At 37.4% G+C, this 17,573-nt stretch overlaps 1 protein-coding gene across 1 annotated transcript in view; it reads left to right on the plus strand.

Moving 5' to 3' along the window:
* The window catches only part of LOC138175877 (cadherin-related family member 4-like), a 133,000-nt gene that overhangs the window by 81,226 nt on the left and 34,201 nt on the right, over window positions 1-17,573 (plus strand). The window contains exons 12-13 of the mRNA XM_069106512.1: window positions 4,733-4,874; window positions 5,054-5,310. Coding sequence (XP_068962613.1) covers window positions 4,733-4,874; window positions 5,054-5,310 — 399 coding nt within the window. The remainder of the gene's footprint in view (window positions 1-4,732; window positions 4,875-5,053; window positions 5,311-17,573) is intronic.

The raw sequence follows: 17,573 nt of genomic DNA on the forward strand, positions 1-17,573 counted from the left end.
TCCTTCCTTCCTTCCTTCCTTCCTTCCTTCCTTCCTTCCTTCCTTCCCTCCTTCCTTCCTTCTTTTCTTCCCTCCTTCTCTTCTCATTTCTCTCTCCATGTCTCTCCCCATATTTCTCCAGAACTGTGATTTCATTAGTTCAGGCATCTTAGAACATGAAAAGTCTTTCTACTAATACAACTAGGAATTTTAAAAAATTCAGTTACTTTCAAAGGGCTTATTCATATTGTTTACTAGGTGCAAAGCATTGTATTATGATTTGAGGATACAAATACAGAAAGAAAATAGTCTGCTATCAATGCTTACATTCCACTAACATGTACTAAGATAAGTAAATAGGAACTATATAAAGAATGATTACAGTGTGGGGGGAGAGAGGAAAGGGAGGGAAGGTGAAGGAAAGCACCAACACCTGCCAAGATTAAGAAAAGCTCTTGCAGGAAATGGTACTTAAGAGTTTCCCAGAGGACGAGGTGAAGAGGGAGAGCATCATAGGCAGGGAAAACAGACTGTGCTAAAGCCAAAAGGCTTCAGCTGTGATGTCACGTAGTGGGAGGAATGAGTAAGTCTGTTTGGCTGGAGCTTTGATCGAATGAGGGGGAGTAATGTGAAATCAGTCTAGAGAGGTTGTAACCAAATAGTGAAGTATTTTAAATGCCAAGCTGAGGATGATGCACAATGTGGGGTAAGCACACCCTGTGAATGGATACCCAGATATCATAGGGTGTCACTGAGTAAGGTTCATTCTGTTCCTATATCATTGAGATACTGGAGCATGTCATTAGTCATTTGGTCATAGGCCAGGGAGTATTAGATCCCACAATCCAGTGACACCTCAATTTTAGGAGAAAGTGAGATTCTCTCTTTCTTGGGACTCAATTAGCAAAAAGTGGTAATGCTATTATAGAATGGCTTTCATAAAAATAGTCAGAGAATAGTTCTATTAGTAAACATTGTGAACTTATTTATTACTGGCAAAGTCAGCAGAGAAACAACTGAATCTGAAAGACATGCTATGAGCTTCAAATTCCCTCCTGAGAGCCTTTTATCTTTGATACAGTGAATAAGATAATTGCAATTGGAAAAAAAGCAGAAAAAATATGTTGAATTAGTTGCTTAATGCAATAAGGCAATTCTGTTGTTCAAAGCCATAACCAGGTACTGCTTCCTCTACAAAGATTCTCCTTCCTGCATATCTCATTCCTCATTCTTTAATCTCTTCTGCTCAGTTGTTTTGGCAACAAGTTTAATTTCTTAAAGAAAAGTGATTGATTTCTTTTGGGTTGTCTGTATCACAATTACTGGAAGAAAAATAGACTGCAAATCTTTTTGGTGTTGTCAAAGATTTTAGCATCTGTGTTGATGGCCATCTAATCTCTAATCTCATAGGGTTAGATCTTATTTCCATTATTTTTTATTTAGTTTAAAAAAATACTCATTAGATACCTGATATTTTAGAGCACTTCCCTAATTGTTGTTTGAAAAAAAAATCCTGTTCTCAAGAAGCTTTCAATCACCAAGGAAATAAGCTGCACAAATAGATATAATACAAGTTAAAAGGCAGTGAATGAACAGAAGAGATCAAAGTGAGACATTCAGGCAGGAGAATCTTTGTAGACCAAGTAGTACCTGGTTGTCACTTTGAATTTCAGTAGGTTATGATGTGAAGGGTAAAGTGCCAGGCATGAGAGAAGGCCTGCACAAATCCATAAAGTCTATAGAGGCAAGAGAAGCAGTTCTAAAATCAGAGAGTTGCTAGGGGGTCTCATTTGGCTATAATACAAAATACTTGTAGTTTAATACTGTGAAAACAGGTCACATTTGGATCTGGTAGGATGCTTTGAATGCTTGGCCAAGGAATTTTTATATGACATTTTAGGCAATAGAAGCCAAGGATGGTTTGTAAGCAGATGAATGACTTGGTCAGATCTTTGTATTATGAAGGATATTTTGGCAGCTCTGTGAATGTTGGATTATAGATGAGAGTGATAGGAAACAAAGGAGATCAATTGAGAGGCTAACCCAGTGGTCTAAATGTGAAGTGATAAAGGCCTCAATTAACATAGTACTGTGTGAGTGGAGGGGAAAGTACAGATTCGAAAGAAGTGGTAACTAGGGAATGCAATTGGGGGCTTAAGAAAAGAGGAGACCATATTTAATAGCTTCTGTGTGGAGTATGAGAAAGAGCTAGTTAGAGATGAATAACCGGGTCACCATGTATCAGAAAGGCCATATGGTAATTAATCTATGACCAGACCTGACCTTTTACAAAGAGGGAGTAGTAGGCCCTGGGCATAGCTAATATTTCAAGCAGGATGTGAATTAGGGAATAATGATGATCAATGGGCCACATCCTGTAAGAAACAGAAGCATAGAAATTTCTTTGTTTCAGAAGGATGTGCATAGGTGACTTGATACTTGGTAATCCCAAGGTCAAGTAGAAGCCCCTAGTGTAGGAGACTTTTTACTTCCTTAGGTCTGATGGGTTCCTTACCCCCATAGAGCCTACATCAGTCACCATAAAAGTGTTTCTGCATGGGGAAGAAAGAGAGAGAGTAAAATCTTAACACACACCAAAATTATCAGCATGTATCCTTGAATGTGTTTGAGAATATATCCTACTTGGACTTTAGGATGACTTCTATAACCTCTGACCACAGCCCAGTAGAGGGTAGAGAAGAAATTGTAGAGAAGCTAGTAGCACAGTTGTTTGATTTCCTCTAGTCACTTCAAGACTTGGAAGGTAGAAGAGAAGTAAAGTACATCAGAAAAAACTCTGGATTTGAAAACTGAGAACTTGGTCTATTGATCTACTATGTACTATCTTGGGATATTGGACAAATCATTTTATCTATGCAGGCCTCAATTTCCTTATCTGTAAAAATAGTGTTGGGCTAGATAACCTTCCAGCTTGAAATCTATGATTAGATTATACATTTGATGGTGTGGATTGCCAAGGGTTGGGGAATAACAGGGTTGAATTATGAAAAGACATTGAGTGTTAGAATGGTAGATGGAAAAGGATAAAAGATTGTGATCAGATAAGGGAATTTCAGTATCTTAGATATAGAAGAGTTTCACTTAATGATTAGATAGTTTGACAATAGCTATGAATGGCCAAGGTACAGTGGAGATGAAAGTCATAGGAAATGAGCATTTTGAGAAACTGAGAGCTCAGTGTACCAAATGCTTCAGTGATATGGATATGGACATATCTGCCATTCTTAGGATGATGGCAGAGGTGGGAAAGCATAGAAGATTCTGAGGAAGGTGATGAAGAGAAATTTATGAAAGTATTCTGGAAGTATGTAAATGGCAAGTGCAAGGATTTGGAGAGATTATAGAATGATGGTGGTAAACCCAACTTTAGGAAATGCTGGGGTTGGGGGAGGGGTGGAAAGGAAGGTGTATGAAGTCCATTCCTGTACCGGAGATCTTGAAATTAGGAGTGGTCAGTAATGAAAAAATGATAAAGAATATGGTATCATCAGAGAAGAGTCATCAAGTTGATTCTAGGAGATAGAAACAATCTAAAAGGAAGAGATAAAAGTTGAATAAAAGGAGTTCTGAAGGGTTTTAAGGAGCCTAGAGACTGTGGAGGGGTAGGTAAGATCTGAGAAATCTCTGTAAAAAGACAAGTATCATAGGGTATAAATAGCAGCAATTTGGGAGATGAGCTTAAATGATCTGATAGACAAATGGTTGAATTAATCAGCCTTAAGTTTATCTAAATGATAATGTGATGGAGACTTCCAAATTGTTTTCCTCATGATTTAAATAGACTTGATTGCCACTAGGAATGGCCCTAGGCTTTGGTGGGATATTAAATCAGTTTTGACTGCAAATGAAGACCTGTTCTCTGTTTGGCATAAAAATCACAATTTAGGACATAATAACCATTTTTTAAAAATTGCTGGACAAATTTATTCAGATTAATATGCATCCGCTAACAAATTTTATTTTATTATGAAAAGAGCATGACCTTTATCTAACCTCTATGAACCCCCATTGTGTCGTGAGTGAAAAAGTTGGATAATGCCACCTCCTCATGGAACCCCTAGCCACCTTGGATGTTCAGCTCAAGTGCTATTTTCCACACAAGGTTTTTCCTTATCCCTTCACCCAGTTCCCACTGGCCTCTTCTTGACCTTCAGATTACTTTGTATTTACCTATTTATGTAGATGATGTTGCCCATCAGTAGATGCAAACACTTTGAGGTAGAGAACTATTTCATTTATTTTCTTTTCATCCTGAATACCTAACACATAGTTGGTACTTAATGAAAAAAATGTGTTTCCTCAAATTGAATACTTGCTGCAAAAGTAGACTGCCTAACTCCCAGGCATGTTATGCAGATTAAAATGGAAAATTCATGTAAAGCAAGGGTTCTTGCAGCATGGATCTCTTGGTCAGTCTGGTGAAGTCTGTAGAGCCTTTCTCACAATAATATTTTTAAACACATAAAATAAAATAAATAGGATTACAAAGAAAATAAATAATATTGAAATAAAGATTAAAAGTAGTTCCCATACAATTTCATGGGGCCCCCCAAATCTATCTATAAGCTTCAAGGGGCCTGTGAACCCCAGATTAATAACTTCTGATGTATAATACTTTTAAAGAATGAAAAACTGTGTAAATAATGTATTGGCATATAGAGCCTAATTCATGATTATCCAAACATGTTCAGAACATCCAGTCTCTGTAATGAAGCATTTGCTCCTGTTATAGAATGTAAATGATGAACCTCCTATCTGCAATCCACCACATTTGGAAAAGATTATTTATGCTTCAACTAAGATACCCTTCCTTCAGCTGAATTGTTCTGACAAAGATTCTTCTCATAAAGAGCTCAGCTATTCAATTATAAGAGGTGAGAGCAATAAGCTAACTTTAGTTTTTCTATATTTCAAAGGCAATATTTTGTGACTGTTGGAAACATTACCCTTAGGATTCTTTTAGAAACACAGTCTTGCCTAGATGAGACAATAGTAGCTGCATTCTACATGAAATCATTTTTTGGTTCTAATTTTATGACTTCATCTTTCCCAGGAAACACAAACAACTGGTTCATGCTAGAGAGACCAGGTGTTGATCCTCCTTCTGTGGCCACCACTAAGAATTTCCAGTCTGATGTGTTTCGAGGGATTCAAGATCCCACTACTTTCCAGCTACTTATTGAAGTTACTGATGAATTAGGTGGGAATAAAGCTAGTCAGCTGTCAACCACTACAACTGTAATAATTCATATGTTGCCCTGGACTACCACTCAGCCAACTACAGTCACAAAAACAACAATTACAACAACAGTAAGTACTTAGTGATGAAATAGAACTCCAGGGTTGTTTGAATTAGTCTATGGGAAGCGTAAAGTGTTGGCAAAGTCCAACAGGAGTTATTCCTATTTTTTGGCATTAAAGACATCAATAAAGCAATGATTTCAATCTACTTGGATTTTCTTCAACAACAAGTATGGTAGCTATCAGTCATTAATTGGGTGTCAAGATAAATGCCCTGGTAATGTTACCTCTAATCGATCCCTACCATATGCCTTCACTATGAATTCATGTAATAAGTCAATGGTGATTTTGAGTCCTGATTACACAGTGGAATTTTTATGACCAAAAAGTGCTGTACTGTAATTCTACTTTTGAATGGGGTTTTCTTTTATGTGAAAATGAAAGCAAAGTGATTTTAGTATATTCTTTTGGTTCCCAGAATAGATTTTTATTTATTTATTTAATTTATTTTTTTTTATGGGGGAAAGTAGGGCAATTAGGATTAAGTGACTTGCCCAAGGTCACACAGCAAGTTTTGTGTTAAGTGTCTGAGGCCAGATTTGAACTCAGGTCCTCCTGACTCCAAGACTGGTGCTCTATTTACTGTGCCACCTAGCTAACCCTAGATTATTTTTTTAGTTATAAATGCTACTTAATAATATTAAATAAACTAATTCACTTAATAAATGACAATAATATGAATGCTTATACTTATATGTATTAATTTAGAGAGATGTGACTCTTTTCAAAAAAGGATTTTATATGACTGATCAGTATCTTTTAGCATTATCTGCTGTTCATGGGTCATCATGATCAAAAGGATTTATTACTTGGGGGCAGCCAGGTAGCACAGTGAGTAAGAACACTGGCCCCAGAGTCAGGATGACCTGGGATCGAATCCGGGCTCAGACACTTAGCACCCACCCAGAAACACCTGGCCGTGTAACCATGAGCAAGTTACTTAACCCCAATTGCTTAGGGGCAGCCAGGTGGGGCAGTGAGTAAGAGCACCAGCCCCAGAGTTGGGATGACCTGGGATTGAATCTGGGTTCAGATACTTAGCACCACACCCAGAAATAACTGGTCGTGTAACCTTGAGCAAGTTAACTTAATGCCAATTGCTTTAAAAAAAAAAAAGAATTTATTACTTGGACCTTGAAGGATGGATAGAAAATGTGAGAAAAAAAAATCATTGAGTCTTTAGTGAGAGGATCTGCATTCCCATTATACCTCTGACCTGAGATATTTGTATGACCTTGGACAAGTCATAAACTTTCTGGGCTTCAGTTTTCTGTAGAAATAGAGAGTTTGAACTAGATGACTTCTGAAGATTTCAATCCTCCATGTTTTTATGGCAAGGATAAACAACATTCAGGTAGTATGAATGGCATAGGAGCAAGGGCACAAAGATGGGGGAAAATTTTATGCTTGGGGAACAGTGTAAAGGAAGGATTTCTTTTGGTGAACAGTAGAATTGTTACTTTGAATGCTATACTGAGGAATTTTTATTTTTCCATAGACGATGAGAAACTATTAAATGTTTCTGAGAGGGTGGTTGGCAAAAAGATTGGGAAATGAAGGAGGCCTGGAGAGAAAAAGAGATTAAATGAAAATGGCAGATTGTCAAGGAATATGAACCTGGTCTAGAGGTTAAGGTAGTAATAGAAAAAAAAAATTGGAAACAACTTTTAAAAGCTTGTTGAACTGAATTGAATAATACAGCATTGTCTACAGAAGTCCGCAGATCTCTTCAATACTACTTAAGATTTAATGTAGTCAAGAAAATGTTTCTCTTACTCCCTAATATCAATTAGAATCTGCTCATGGCCTTAAAAAGTGAAAACAAAGGACAAATTAGAAAATGCATAGCTTTATCTTTGTATAATCATGCTATGTATAATTATATGAATATAATTTTAACATATCTATTTATTTTAAAGGTGACTATATTATGGCAGCTAAGTGGTACAATGTATAGAATGCTGGGCCTGGTGACAGGAAGACTTATTTCCTTAATTCAAATGCAGCCTCAGACACTTACTAGCTGTGTAAGCTTGGGCAAGTCACTTAACCCTGTTTATTTCTGTTTCCTCCTCTGTCAAATGAGTTGCAGAAGGAAATGGCAAACCACTCAAGTATCTTTGAAAAGCCCAAATAGGGTCATAAAGAGTTGTATCAGCAATGCCATATTCACAATGCCTATAGAGATTACAAATATGCTGATATAATTATGCATCACAAAATACGTCAGGTTTGCCATTTGGGGAAATAAACTAGAAAATTTATTAAGATACCAAAAGACTGAGTCCCAAAACCAGAAAGTGAAAGCCATCAGAGTAGTTATGACATTGGCACAGGTAGATAAAGTAGAAAGCACCCACATTCTCAAGCCTTTAAAACAGAACAGGCTACCTCAGGCAAAGGTCCTCCTCTCCCCACTCACAGCAACCACCCAGCGTCCGGGAAGCGCGCTCCCAGCAGCTCCGGCCCCTGGCAGTCCTCAGCACGAGTCCTTAGCAGAAAGTCCTGCTCCCAGCAGCTCCGGCCGCTGGCAGTGCTCAGCAGGAGTCCTAACTCAAAAAATAAAAAAAAAGGCAACCGCCACCAACTGCCAACCGCAGGACCGTTAGCTCGGCTTTTCACTTTCTCTTGCTCTGCTATGTCAGCACGTCCATGGGGCATGGGAGATCTTTAAATCCCATAACCCTTACAAGAGTCAGACACAAGTGAACAATAACAACAATATCAAGAATTTTGTTGTGAGGGTCATTTATGAATGTGTACTCTTGTATGAAGTATGTTATTCATATGTAGTCTACATACAGTACTTGGCTGGTTCATTTCAGAAATCCAATACTTTTGTAATACTAATCAATTTGATAAAAACCATTGACTAAACAGAATTTCTTTTTTTTTGTTTGTTTGGGTTTTTTTTTGCTTTTTGGAGGGGGGGGGCATGTAGGGCAATTGGGGTAAAGCAACATGCCCAAGGTCACACGGCCAGTAAGTGTCAAGTGTCTGAGTCTGGATACTGAACCCAGGTCCTCCTGACTCTAGGGCTGGTGCTCTGTTCACTACGCCACCTAGTCGCCTCTGTGAACAGAAATTCTATAAGTATGACTTCTAGATATGGGGCTTTGAAATAATTAACATATCACATATAATTTGCTTAATCTTACCTCCTGACAACATAATTGTATTTTTTTAGGTAAATGAACACATGTTCCTCCTTCATTCCCCAATTCTTCTAATCTTTTCTAACTTTTCTGACCACATTTATACTTCATTTCACTGTTGGCATGTTAATAATGATAGATTATAGCTTTGCTTCATATATGGGAATTAACAGGGGTCTTAGAAAACCTTCTACTCCAAAGTCTTCATCATATAGATGAGAAAACAAAAGCATGGAGAACCCTATTGGTTCCCCTGAAGTCATCCAGGCAGAAAATAGCAAACCAGGATTCAAACCCAGGTCACCTGACTTGAAATCTATTACTGTGGTCATATAAGCTTCATATAAACTGATCTAAAACTCTCTCTTGAAAGTTACTGTCTTTATGAAATTTCTATTCTTGCAAGTGTAAGTCCTATACCTATTTTTCTTTTAAAGCAATCAGGGTTAAGTAACTTGCTCAAGGTTAGATGGCCAGTTATTTTTGTGTGAGTGTTAAGTATCTGAGCCCAGAACTGATTCCAGGTCTCCTGACTCTGGGGCTGGTACTCTTACTCACTGCACCACCTGGCTGCCCCATAAGTACTATACTTTAACAAAGTTCAAAAGAAAACTGAGATACCTATTTCACTGTATGATGATACTAGCGCATTGCACAAACATTTTTGATAAAATTATTTTAGTAGCAATTATTTTTAACAAATTTCATAAAAGTTATTTTATTATTTTAGTAAAAAATATTTTAGTAAATTTTCAGTAAATAACATTTCCCAAATAATTACTATAAATCAGTAAGACACAGTTTTGAATAATTTCCCAAGGTTTTATATCTTGCCTTCAATGTTTTTGTTTAATTTTGTATGGCCAAGTAGAAAAGTATTTTTATAAAACAGATATGGCATGAGCTAGTGGATAGAGATCTAGCCTTGGAGCCACAGAGAGCTAGGTTCAAACGTTACCAGTGATACATATTGTCTGTGTGACTCTAGGCAACTCATAACCTTTCAGTGCTCTGAGATTATGAGTTGAAGAGAAAATGTCAATATGTACTAGTAGAGGAAGCTTCTTCATCTAAAAGTTCCCCCAGATCAGTGAATTAGCAGGGATAGTTCTTATACCTATATTTATAAGTATGACATTTTCTCAGATATTTCAGGCACTTTATTCCTTAGGTGGCACAGTAGATAGAGGACTGGGTCTAGCGTCAGGAAGACTTTGTCTTTCTGAGTTCAAATCTGGTCTGAGATACTTACTGTTTGACCCTGAGCAAGTCACTTAACCCTGTTTACCTCAGTTTCCTCATCTGTAAAATGAGCTGGAGAAGGAGGTGGAAAAAGACTCCAATATCTTTGCCCCCCAAAAAAACCCAAATGGAGTCACAAAGACACAATGGAAAAATGACTGAACAACCATTAATTAGGTGGGTTTTTATGATCCATAGTTAAGAAAATGCCTTTCACTTTATTCACTAAGCATTTAAAATGCAGCCAGAATACATCAGAATCTGTTTAATATTATTCAATAATATTAATATAATTCTGTTTAATATTACAATAATATTTAATATTATTCTAAAGTTTATAAAAGAGAAATCCTGAAAATGTTATCATAGTTTTTTTGAATGGTTAAATTCATTGTTTTTCATTCCTGGCTCAATTCCACCTCTGTCTTCTCAGTCAACCTTCTGTACGAGGGGTGGGGAAATAGTACAATATTGTCTCTTTCCTATGGGAAAGAATGTTTCAGACTTTGCTTTTCTGAGGGGGAAAATTCTCTTAGCTGAGTTTTGAGGTACTAAATTTCTATTCTGGTTTCTATTAAACTTTGTTTTTAAGAAAGAAAAATTAGATATAGCACTGTAACTGTTCAGGTTATATAGCCTGGCACACTAGCTTCAGCTCATAGCTGAGTTATTGATGTCCACAGATTGCTGATCAATATTTTGATATTTAACAATAATCCTAAGTAGCTTAGTAGTTAATGTATATGTTTACATATATGTGTACATCCATATGTTCATATATGTTACTAAGTTACTCAGAGTTAAATGTTCAATATGAAGGGGATATTAAAGATCATTGAACTCATCTTTCTTTTTTTTTATAAATGAGAAAAATATAATCCAGAGAGAATGAAATAGTTTTGTATCTATCTGGATATATATATACATACATACATACACATGTATATATGCACATACATATATACATAAACACATATTCACATATATAAACACACATACCCTCTGGAATATTAAATTTGTGGAAGTCCAAGGCATATCAGTCAACTGGTCATTTATTAAATATATGTACTGTACCAGACACCATGCTAGATACTGAAGATATAAGAAAAAAAATTACTAAAGGTATATATTTAGTAAGATGTGGCACAATGGATAGAGTGCCAGGTCTGGATTCGGGAAGCTCTGTGATCAAATCTGGACTCAGACACTTGCTAGCTATGTAACCCTGAGCAAATCACTTAACCTTATTTGCCTCAGTTTCCTCATTTGTAAAATGATCTGGAGAAGGAAATGGCAAACCACTCCAGTATCTCTGCCAAGAAAACTCCAAAAGGGATCATGAAGAGTCAGACATGACTGAAAACTAGTAAACAACAACAACAAATATTTAGTAAAGTAAAAGCTTTCTTTCCCATATATTTGTGAATTACTTATTTTTGAGGGTCATAAATTGGCATTTATTATTTAAGTTCAAGAACAGGTTATGAAGGGGCTGGGGGACACATTCAGAAGAAAGAGTCAAAGATGGAGCCCTAGCGAAAGGGGAAGAAGGGAGGAGGCAGGGAGAGGAGAGCCTCTCACCTGTGTCTGCTCTAGACAGATTGATCCTGACTTCTGAGCCTCGATCCAGGGCACACGATGAAGCTCAGGATATGATGAGGTTCCAGGGGGAGGGGGAGCAGGTCTAGGAGGACATAACGGGATGGCCAAAGTTACACGTCCGACCAGAGGTGGGGGCCGGGATTCTCCTTGGGTCAGCAGCACCGCTTCCTTTTAGGAACTGAAGCACAGAGATTTGACAGGCTCCTCCGTCCCAGGGACTGCAGTTCTTATGAAACACTCTCCTAGTTAAAGTCTTTGCTAAAGAATTCCTCCATGGCCTCTCTGACTTCTTGTACTTTGCTTCTAGTTTCTTTGAATATGAACCCAGCTTGTAGGTGGCCTGCTCAAGGGCTGCTGCCTGCTCCCCAGTTCACCTGATCTGATCCAGATAGGGCTGAAGCGCTGCATATCTCTGGTTTAAGTCCTCTAGGTTCTACTTATGTTTACTGCAATGTCTTTCATTTCTAAAGTTTGTTCATATTTTTCACAAGTTTACAGTCTTCACTGGGGGCTCTCAGCTCACCTGTCAGGTATGTGGCCATTTTGGAGAACATGACCTGGCACAGCCCTGTGATATCTACCTTGATGGACTTCACGGCCTCCTTGGCTGTCTCCATCACTGTATTATCTAGGCTGGAGAAGGGTGGAAGGAGAAAGGATGGAGAGAAGAATGGGGGTAGGAGAAGAGAGGGAGAAGGGAGGAAAGGTGAAAGAGAGGGAAAGGGAGACAAGGGAAAGAGGAGAGGAAAGGAGAGGGGATAAAAAGGGCTGGGAATTATTTATTAATGAAATTTACATATGGGTTAGATCTTAAGTGTGATAGGCAACTAACAGATCCATGTATATATAAGTATACAAAAATAAGGGGATTTCAAAAATTAATTCTAAGTTTGATAGATTGAAGCCAATTACACATACTGATAACCAGTAGGTTTTTGGCAAAGAATGACAAAAGGGAACATAACAAGAAAGGCAATGCTAGCCATTCACCATGGTGGTTAGGCATAGCACTTTTAGGAGAAGGCTTTACCAGAAAGACCATTTGGGGTGACCAGCCAGATGGAGGGATTTCAGGAAGGAGCCCTGAGAAGCAAGAGGGAGGGAGGCAGTAGGTATAGTAAGAATTTAAGAAGGTAGGTACAGGAAAATAGGGTTCAAGAAGAAATGAGTCAAGAAAAAAAATTTGCAATATAGGGGAAGAAGAGAGAAACAGATGCATTCAAGTCATGGAGTCCTGATTTTGAAAATTGAATGAGCATCCAATGAGTTGACAGTATCCAACATTTAGGGGGGAAAATCAATTACATTGTCATTGTTTCTCCGACTTTGCAAGATCCTCGTCATTCTCTTATGTGATCTGCTACTAGTAGGACCCAGCACCAGTGTATGCAGAGGACTAGTTGAAACACAGAAAGAGATGGTTTGACTGGCACTTGTATTTGGTGTGATTTTTGTTTTTTATCTTGTATGCTTGATTGATGTATCCTTTCCTGATTCTCAGTAAGGGTGGTACTTAGCACTATTGTAGTCTTAGAGTGAGTTCATGATGACCTGAATCCCAAACCTGAGGCCACTTGGGGATAACTCACACACATATTATATATTTATATATATATATATATATATATATATATATATATATACACACACACACACACACACACACATATACACACACACACATACACACACACACACATATATATACATATAATATACATGATATAGGATGACAGTTAATTTATGCATCTATAGTTGATTTCAACATATCTTCATTTTATTTCGTGTACTTTTTAAAAACTAAGTAACCTCAATCAATCAAGTACTTATTAAATACTTTGCGTAGGCACTTGATGCTCTATGAATAGTATGATATAGTATTCATATGTATAGGATGTTTATTATATGTCATATTCATCCAATCATGCTTGAAATTAAGTTTTTGACATCATATGTCCTTACTCCATGCTAAATAAACATATAGAAGAGATTGCTTCACTGCAGAATAAGCTGAATACACTTTGTTCTATTCTTATGATAAAGTGCAGATTTCCTATTAAAAGGAGGTTCTATTAATGCAAAAAGTTGAATGATACCTTATTTTTTTTAAAAGAATACATTGGTTAAATCCAGACTTCAAACACATTCTCCAAATGTCTTATTGGTTCTGTATATTTTCATTTTATTGTGAATTGGATATACTTTGATTCACCTTCAGTTTTTTCTTCCTTATCAATATATTTCTTAGACTTTGAAACAAATTGTTGAAAGCCATAGTGATCTCAGTAATAAACTTTTAAAAATTTTATCTAAACGTACAATTTGAGTTGTTATTTTTGGCAATTAAAATTGACACCAAAATTATTAATCATTTTAGTGGTTATGTAAAAATATATGTATACATAGACATATATACATGTTTATACACATATACATATATGTTCACGCATATATGTGTATATGTACACAAACACTAGATTGTGAACTCATTAGTGTAGGGTGCTCCTACCAATACAAGTTGCCAATAATTTTGAAACTTATAGTCTTAGACAGTTGTCTGGGTCACTGAGAGGGTGAATAATTTGCCTATGGTCTCTTGTCCATTTTGTACCATGATGGAATGTGAACTCAGGTCCTTCTGGCTGTGGGGCCATGTAATGTAATGCCAAGCAAAGGCAACTTCCCAAGGTTCAAAATACCAGCATAGGTGCTCTCCATTTTATTCAGTGACAAATTAAGAACAGAGAAGGTCAAAATATGACATCATTCAAAATACAGCATTTACTAAGTGTGATTAAATAATCTCCAAGTACTACCCCACCCCAGGACCTTCCAATCATTCAATCAATTACAAAGTTCCTCTTCTAAATACTACTCCACCCCTAGGCTGTACCTTCATTTAGTCCATCACAAAGCCCCTCTTCTCAAATGGAGATTAGTTTCCAATCATAAGTAAAGTATATTCATTTGTTCAATCATAGAACACAAAAAGGTCAAAAGTTCCCCACCCCTGGATCACAATTGAAATCTACCCCAGAGTTACAACAAGTTTAAGCACAGCACTTAATACCCAAATGGAGGTCTTTTCTTTATCTTGACACTAGGCAAGTTCTCAGCATTCTTTGTTACTGGGGAGACAAAGCTTAGCAAGGCCACAAGATAAATTGCCAGTCTCTTCATTAATTCATCCTCTGTCTTCAGAACAGTCCTAGGACCCCTGAAAACATTAGCAAAACCCTCTCCCAGGATTTCTGTAAACATACAACAAGAAAATCCTTCTTCAGGGCTTCTGAACCAACAGAAAGGTTCCCAGACCCCTGCAACAACAGCACTGTCCTTCACCAGTGGACAGTATTCACTCTCTGTCTGCAGGACAGTCTCAGGAGCTCTGAACCAACAGAAAGGTTCCCAGACCCCTGCAACAACAGGACTGTCCTTCACCAGTGGACAATATTCACTCTCTGTCTGCAGGACAGTCTCAGGAGCTCTTAGCCAACAGCCATGTTCCAGAACTTCTGCAACAACAGGACTGTCTTTCACCAGTGGACAAATCTGGCAAAACAACATCGAAACAGACAGACAAAGTACCAGCAAAACAGCCATGTCTCCTCAGTCCTTGGCAGCTCTGGGGGCAGGTCTCAAAAGTCCAGGGCAATTCAAAGTGGCCCTCAGCAATCCTCTCAGTCTCTCTCTGCCTCCACAAGTGCTGCTTCCAAAAAGTTCTTCTGCCTCTCTCTTGTGTCTCTCCAAATCTATGTCACCAGCTCCTCCCAGTTCAGCACTCTCTCTTCACTTCAACAAGTCCATCCCACAAGTGGGATTAACAAACTCTGGGTTTTAACACAATCAAACCAAAAACCAAGACAATACAGGGGAATCTTTAAATGCCATTACTATTACAGACCAATTCTTTGCTTACCACTCTGTGCTCTCTCTGTTCATGAACTGCTTATACATTTAGTCTTCTGAGGGTCAAGCTAATCTTTCCATCTTCATTGTTGTACCTTCCTCCATCTGTGATAGTATTCTTGAAGACATTGTACTAAGATATATAGCAAAATGTCTATTGATTTTCTCTCTTTTATATAATTAGGAGGAGCAGAAGATAAAACCAAAGTCCAACTTGGAGATTAAAATGAAGTGTCAGTGGCTACCTTAATGATCTTTTACTATCTGTTTTGTCCAAAGGGGAAAAAATTTCCACCATAACTAAAACATGGTATTAAAATAAAAGACACAAAGCTAAGCCATTAACCAGGAACTTTGTATAATGTAACTAAATACATTCCTTAGACATGTTAGTGCTTGAAATAAAGCCTAAAAAACAATAGAGGAAAACATCTCTTTAAACACAGATCTTTCAGCTTATGGCCAGAAACTCTTAGCTAAATAAAGTGTCAGTAAATAAGCCCAGTCATACCCCAGGTAAACTCACATATAATGTTTAATCATAGATGTTTCATACAAGCTGATGAAAGGAAAGAACAAGGTAAGCATTAGTCTTACCTTGTTATATAAATCAAATTTAAATCTTCCCCCTTTAAGTTTGTATCTAATATAAAGTCAGTGATTTAATTAGGTATGTACCACTTCCTTCTGAATTTCATAGGAAATCTGAAATTTTAATTCCTGAAGCAAGTGAACCCTGAATAGTAAATGTAGCCCATCCTAAAGAAGAGAGTTCAGGAAATTCATTTTAGCAGCATGGAAGGTGATAAAATGTTTTCTCATCTGTATTTCTAGGTATAGGTTTGTTTTGTAATCAGTGGCAAAACAGAAATTTAGTCTCTAAGGATAATATAAAGTAGAATCAGAGAAAATAGTATGCTGGCATGTTTGTGTGTATGTATGTGTGTCTAATAGAGAAGTGGGGGAGGGAGCGAGGATTCACTGATACATGAAAGCATTGTTAATAGCCACAAATGGGTTATCAAATGCCAAAGCAATCATGACCAAACTTAGAGGCTCTCTAACTTTGTGTAGGACTGCTCCATACATCGGACTACTTCTCCTTGCTATGGCAAATTAAGGTCCCTGAGGTTGCTAACTACTTTCTCCCCTCAAAGTTTGAGGCATGATCCTGAGATTTTGTGATATTTTCTAGTATGTCACTTATGAGTTCCCATCTAGTGACCCCATTTATTATCAGCTGAGAAATTAGCTTTTAGAAAGGGCTATTTTCTAATTAGGTGCACAATTTATTATGAAACCATTTTCATAACCCCCCCCCAAAAAAATTTGCCTGGACCATACTCTCCCATAATTACATGGTTCCATGGACACAGTGGACACAAGCTTAGGGGTCACATGTGGGAAAATGTTAACTCAGAGCTTCTGGCTACTGGAAATCCTCTTCTCACTTCATGAAGTCTTCATGAAATTCCCCATATATATACCTTTCCGCTGGGCTGGTAGCCTGGATGGCCTTGTAGAGACCTAAAGTTATCCTTACTTGAAACTCTTTTTCCTCAGTGTTTTTCTTAGCTCCCAATGCAAACACTGCATAGCAGCCACTGATGCTATTCCTGCTTCACCTATGTCAAATTTCCCAACATTTTAAAGTTCACAAGGTTGTTTTCTTAGTCAGTGGAGGGAGGGAAGAAGAGAGAACTCATTCCCCCCACTCTCACTTCCTTAACTATCTCTAGACTGGCTTGTTGCCTTAATCTTCTGTAGGAAGTAGCTTGCTATAGCATACATAGGCCCAGAGGTGTGGATCATTCTTTTGACCAATCCTCAATATATTCCCTTTGTGTTTTCATATGTTTTAATTCATTGAACAAAGTACTTCACTCCTCCAAAATTTATTAAGAACTTGGTCACACCAAGTTTACAAGTGATTGATTGATTCAATATATTGCCTAGGATTTGTTCTCAACTAATTTACACTTGATTAATTAACTGACTAAATAGATGTATCTAGGCCTTCTGTAATTAAATTAATATAGATTCCTATCCCCCTTCCACTTAGCTCTTGTGAAAGAGTATAAAAATAAGAGAGACAGAAAGTATAAGAGGAAAACTTGAGAGAGATTTGCACTTGCTTAACAGTGAGAAGGCAAAGTTAAAATTGTTAAGAGTCACCAGGGCAAAAATGTACCTCCCCTCATCTGCAAGAGTAATATTTCAATGATACCTTCTTTCTCACAGAGTCAAGTTACTTGTGAAGGGTCAACTAGCTTCCCCCCGCCAGTAAACAACATAGAATTTAAGCTTTCTACACACCTTTAAAAGTTATGTCTTCTCACCCTACTGGAAACTATCCAGTATACT

This window comes from Petaurus breviceps, unplaced genomic scaffold, assembly GCF_028583685.1.
Source record: "Petaurus breviceps papuanus isolate PSGF00001 unplaced genomic scaffold, PetGlider_PUasm1.0 79, whole genome shotgun sequence".
Lineage (NCBI taxonomy): Eukaryota > Metazoa > Chordata > Mammalia > Diprotodontia > Petauridae > Petaurus > Petaurus breviceps.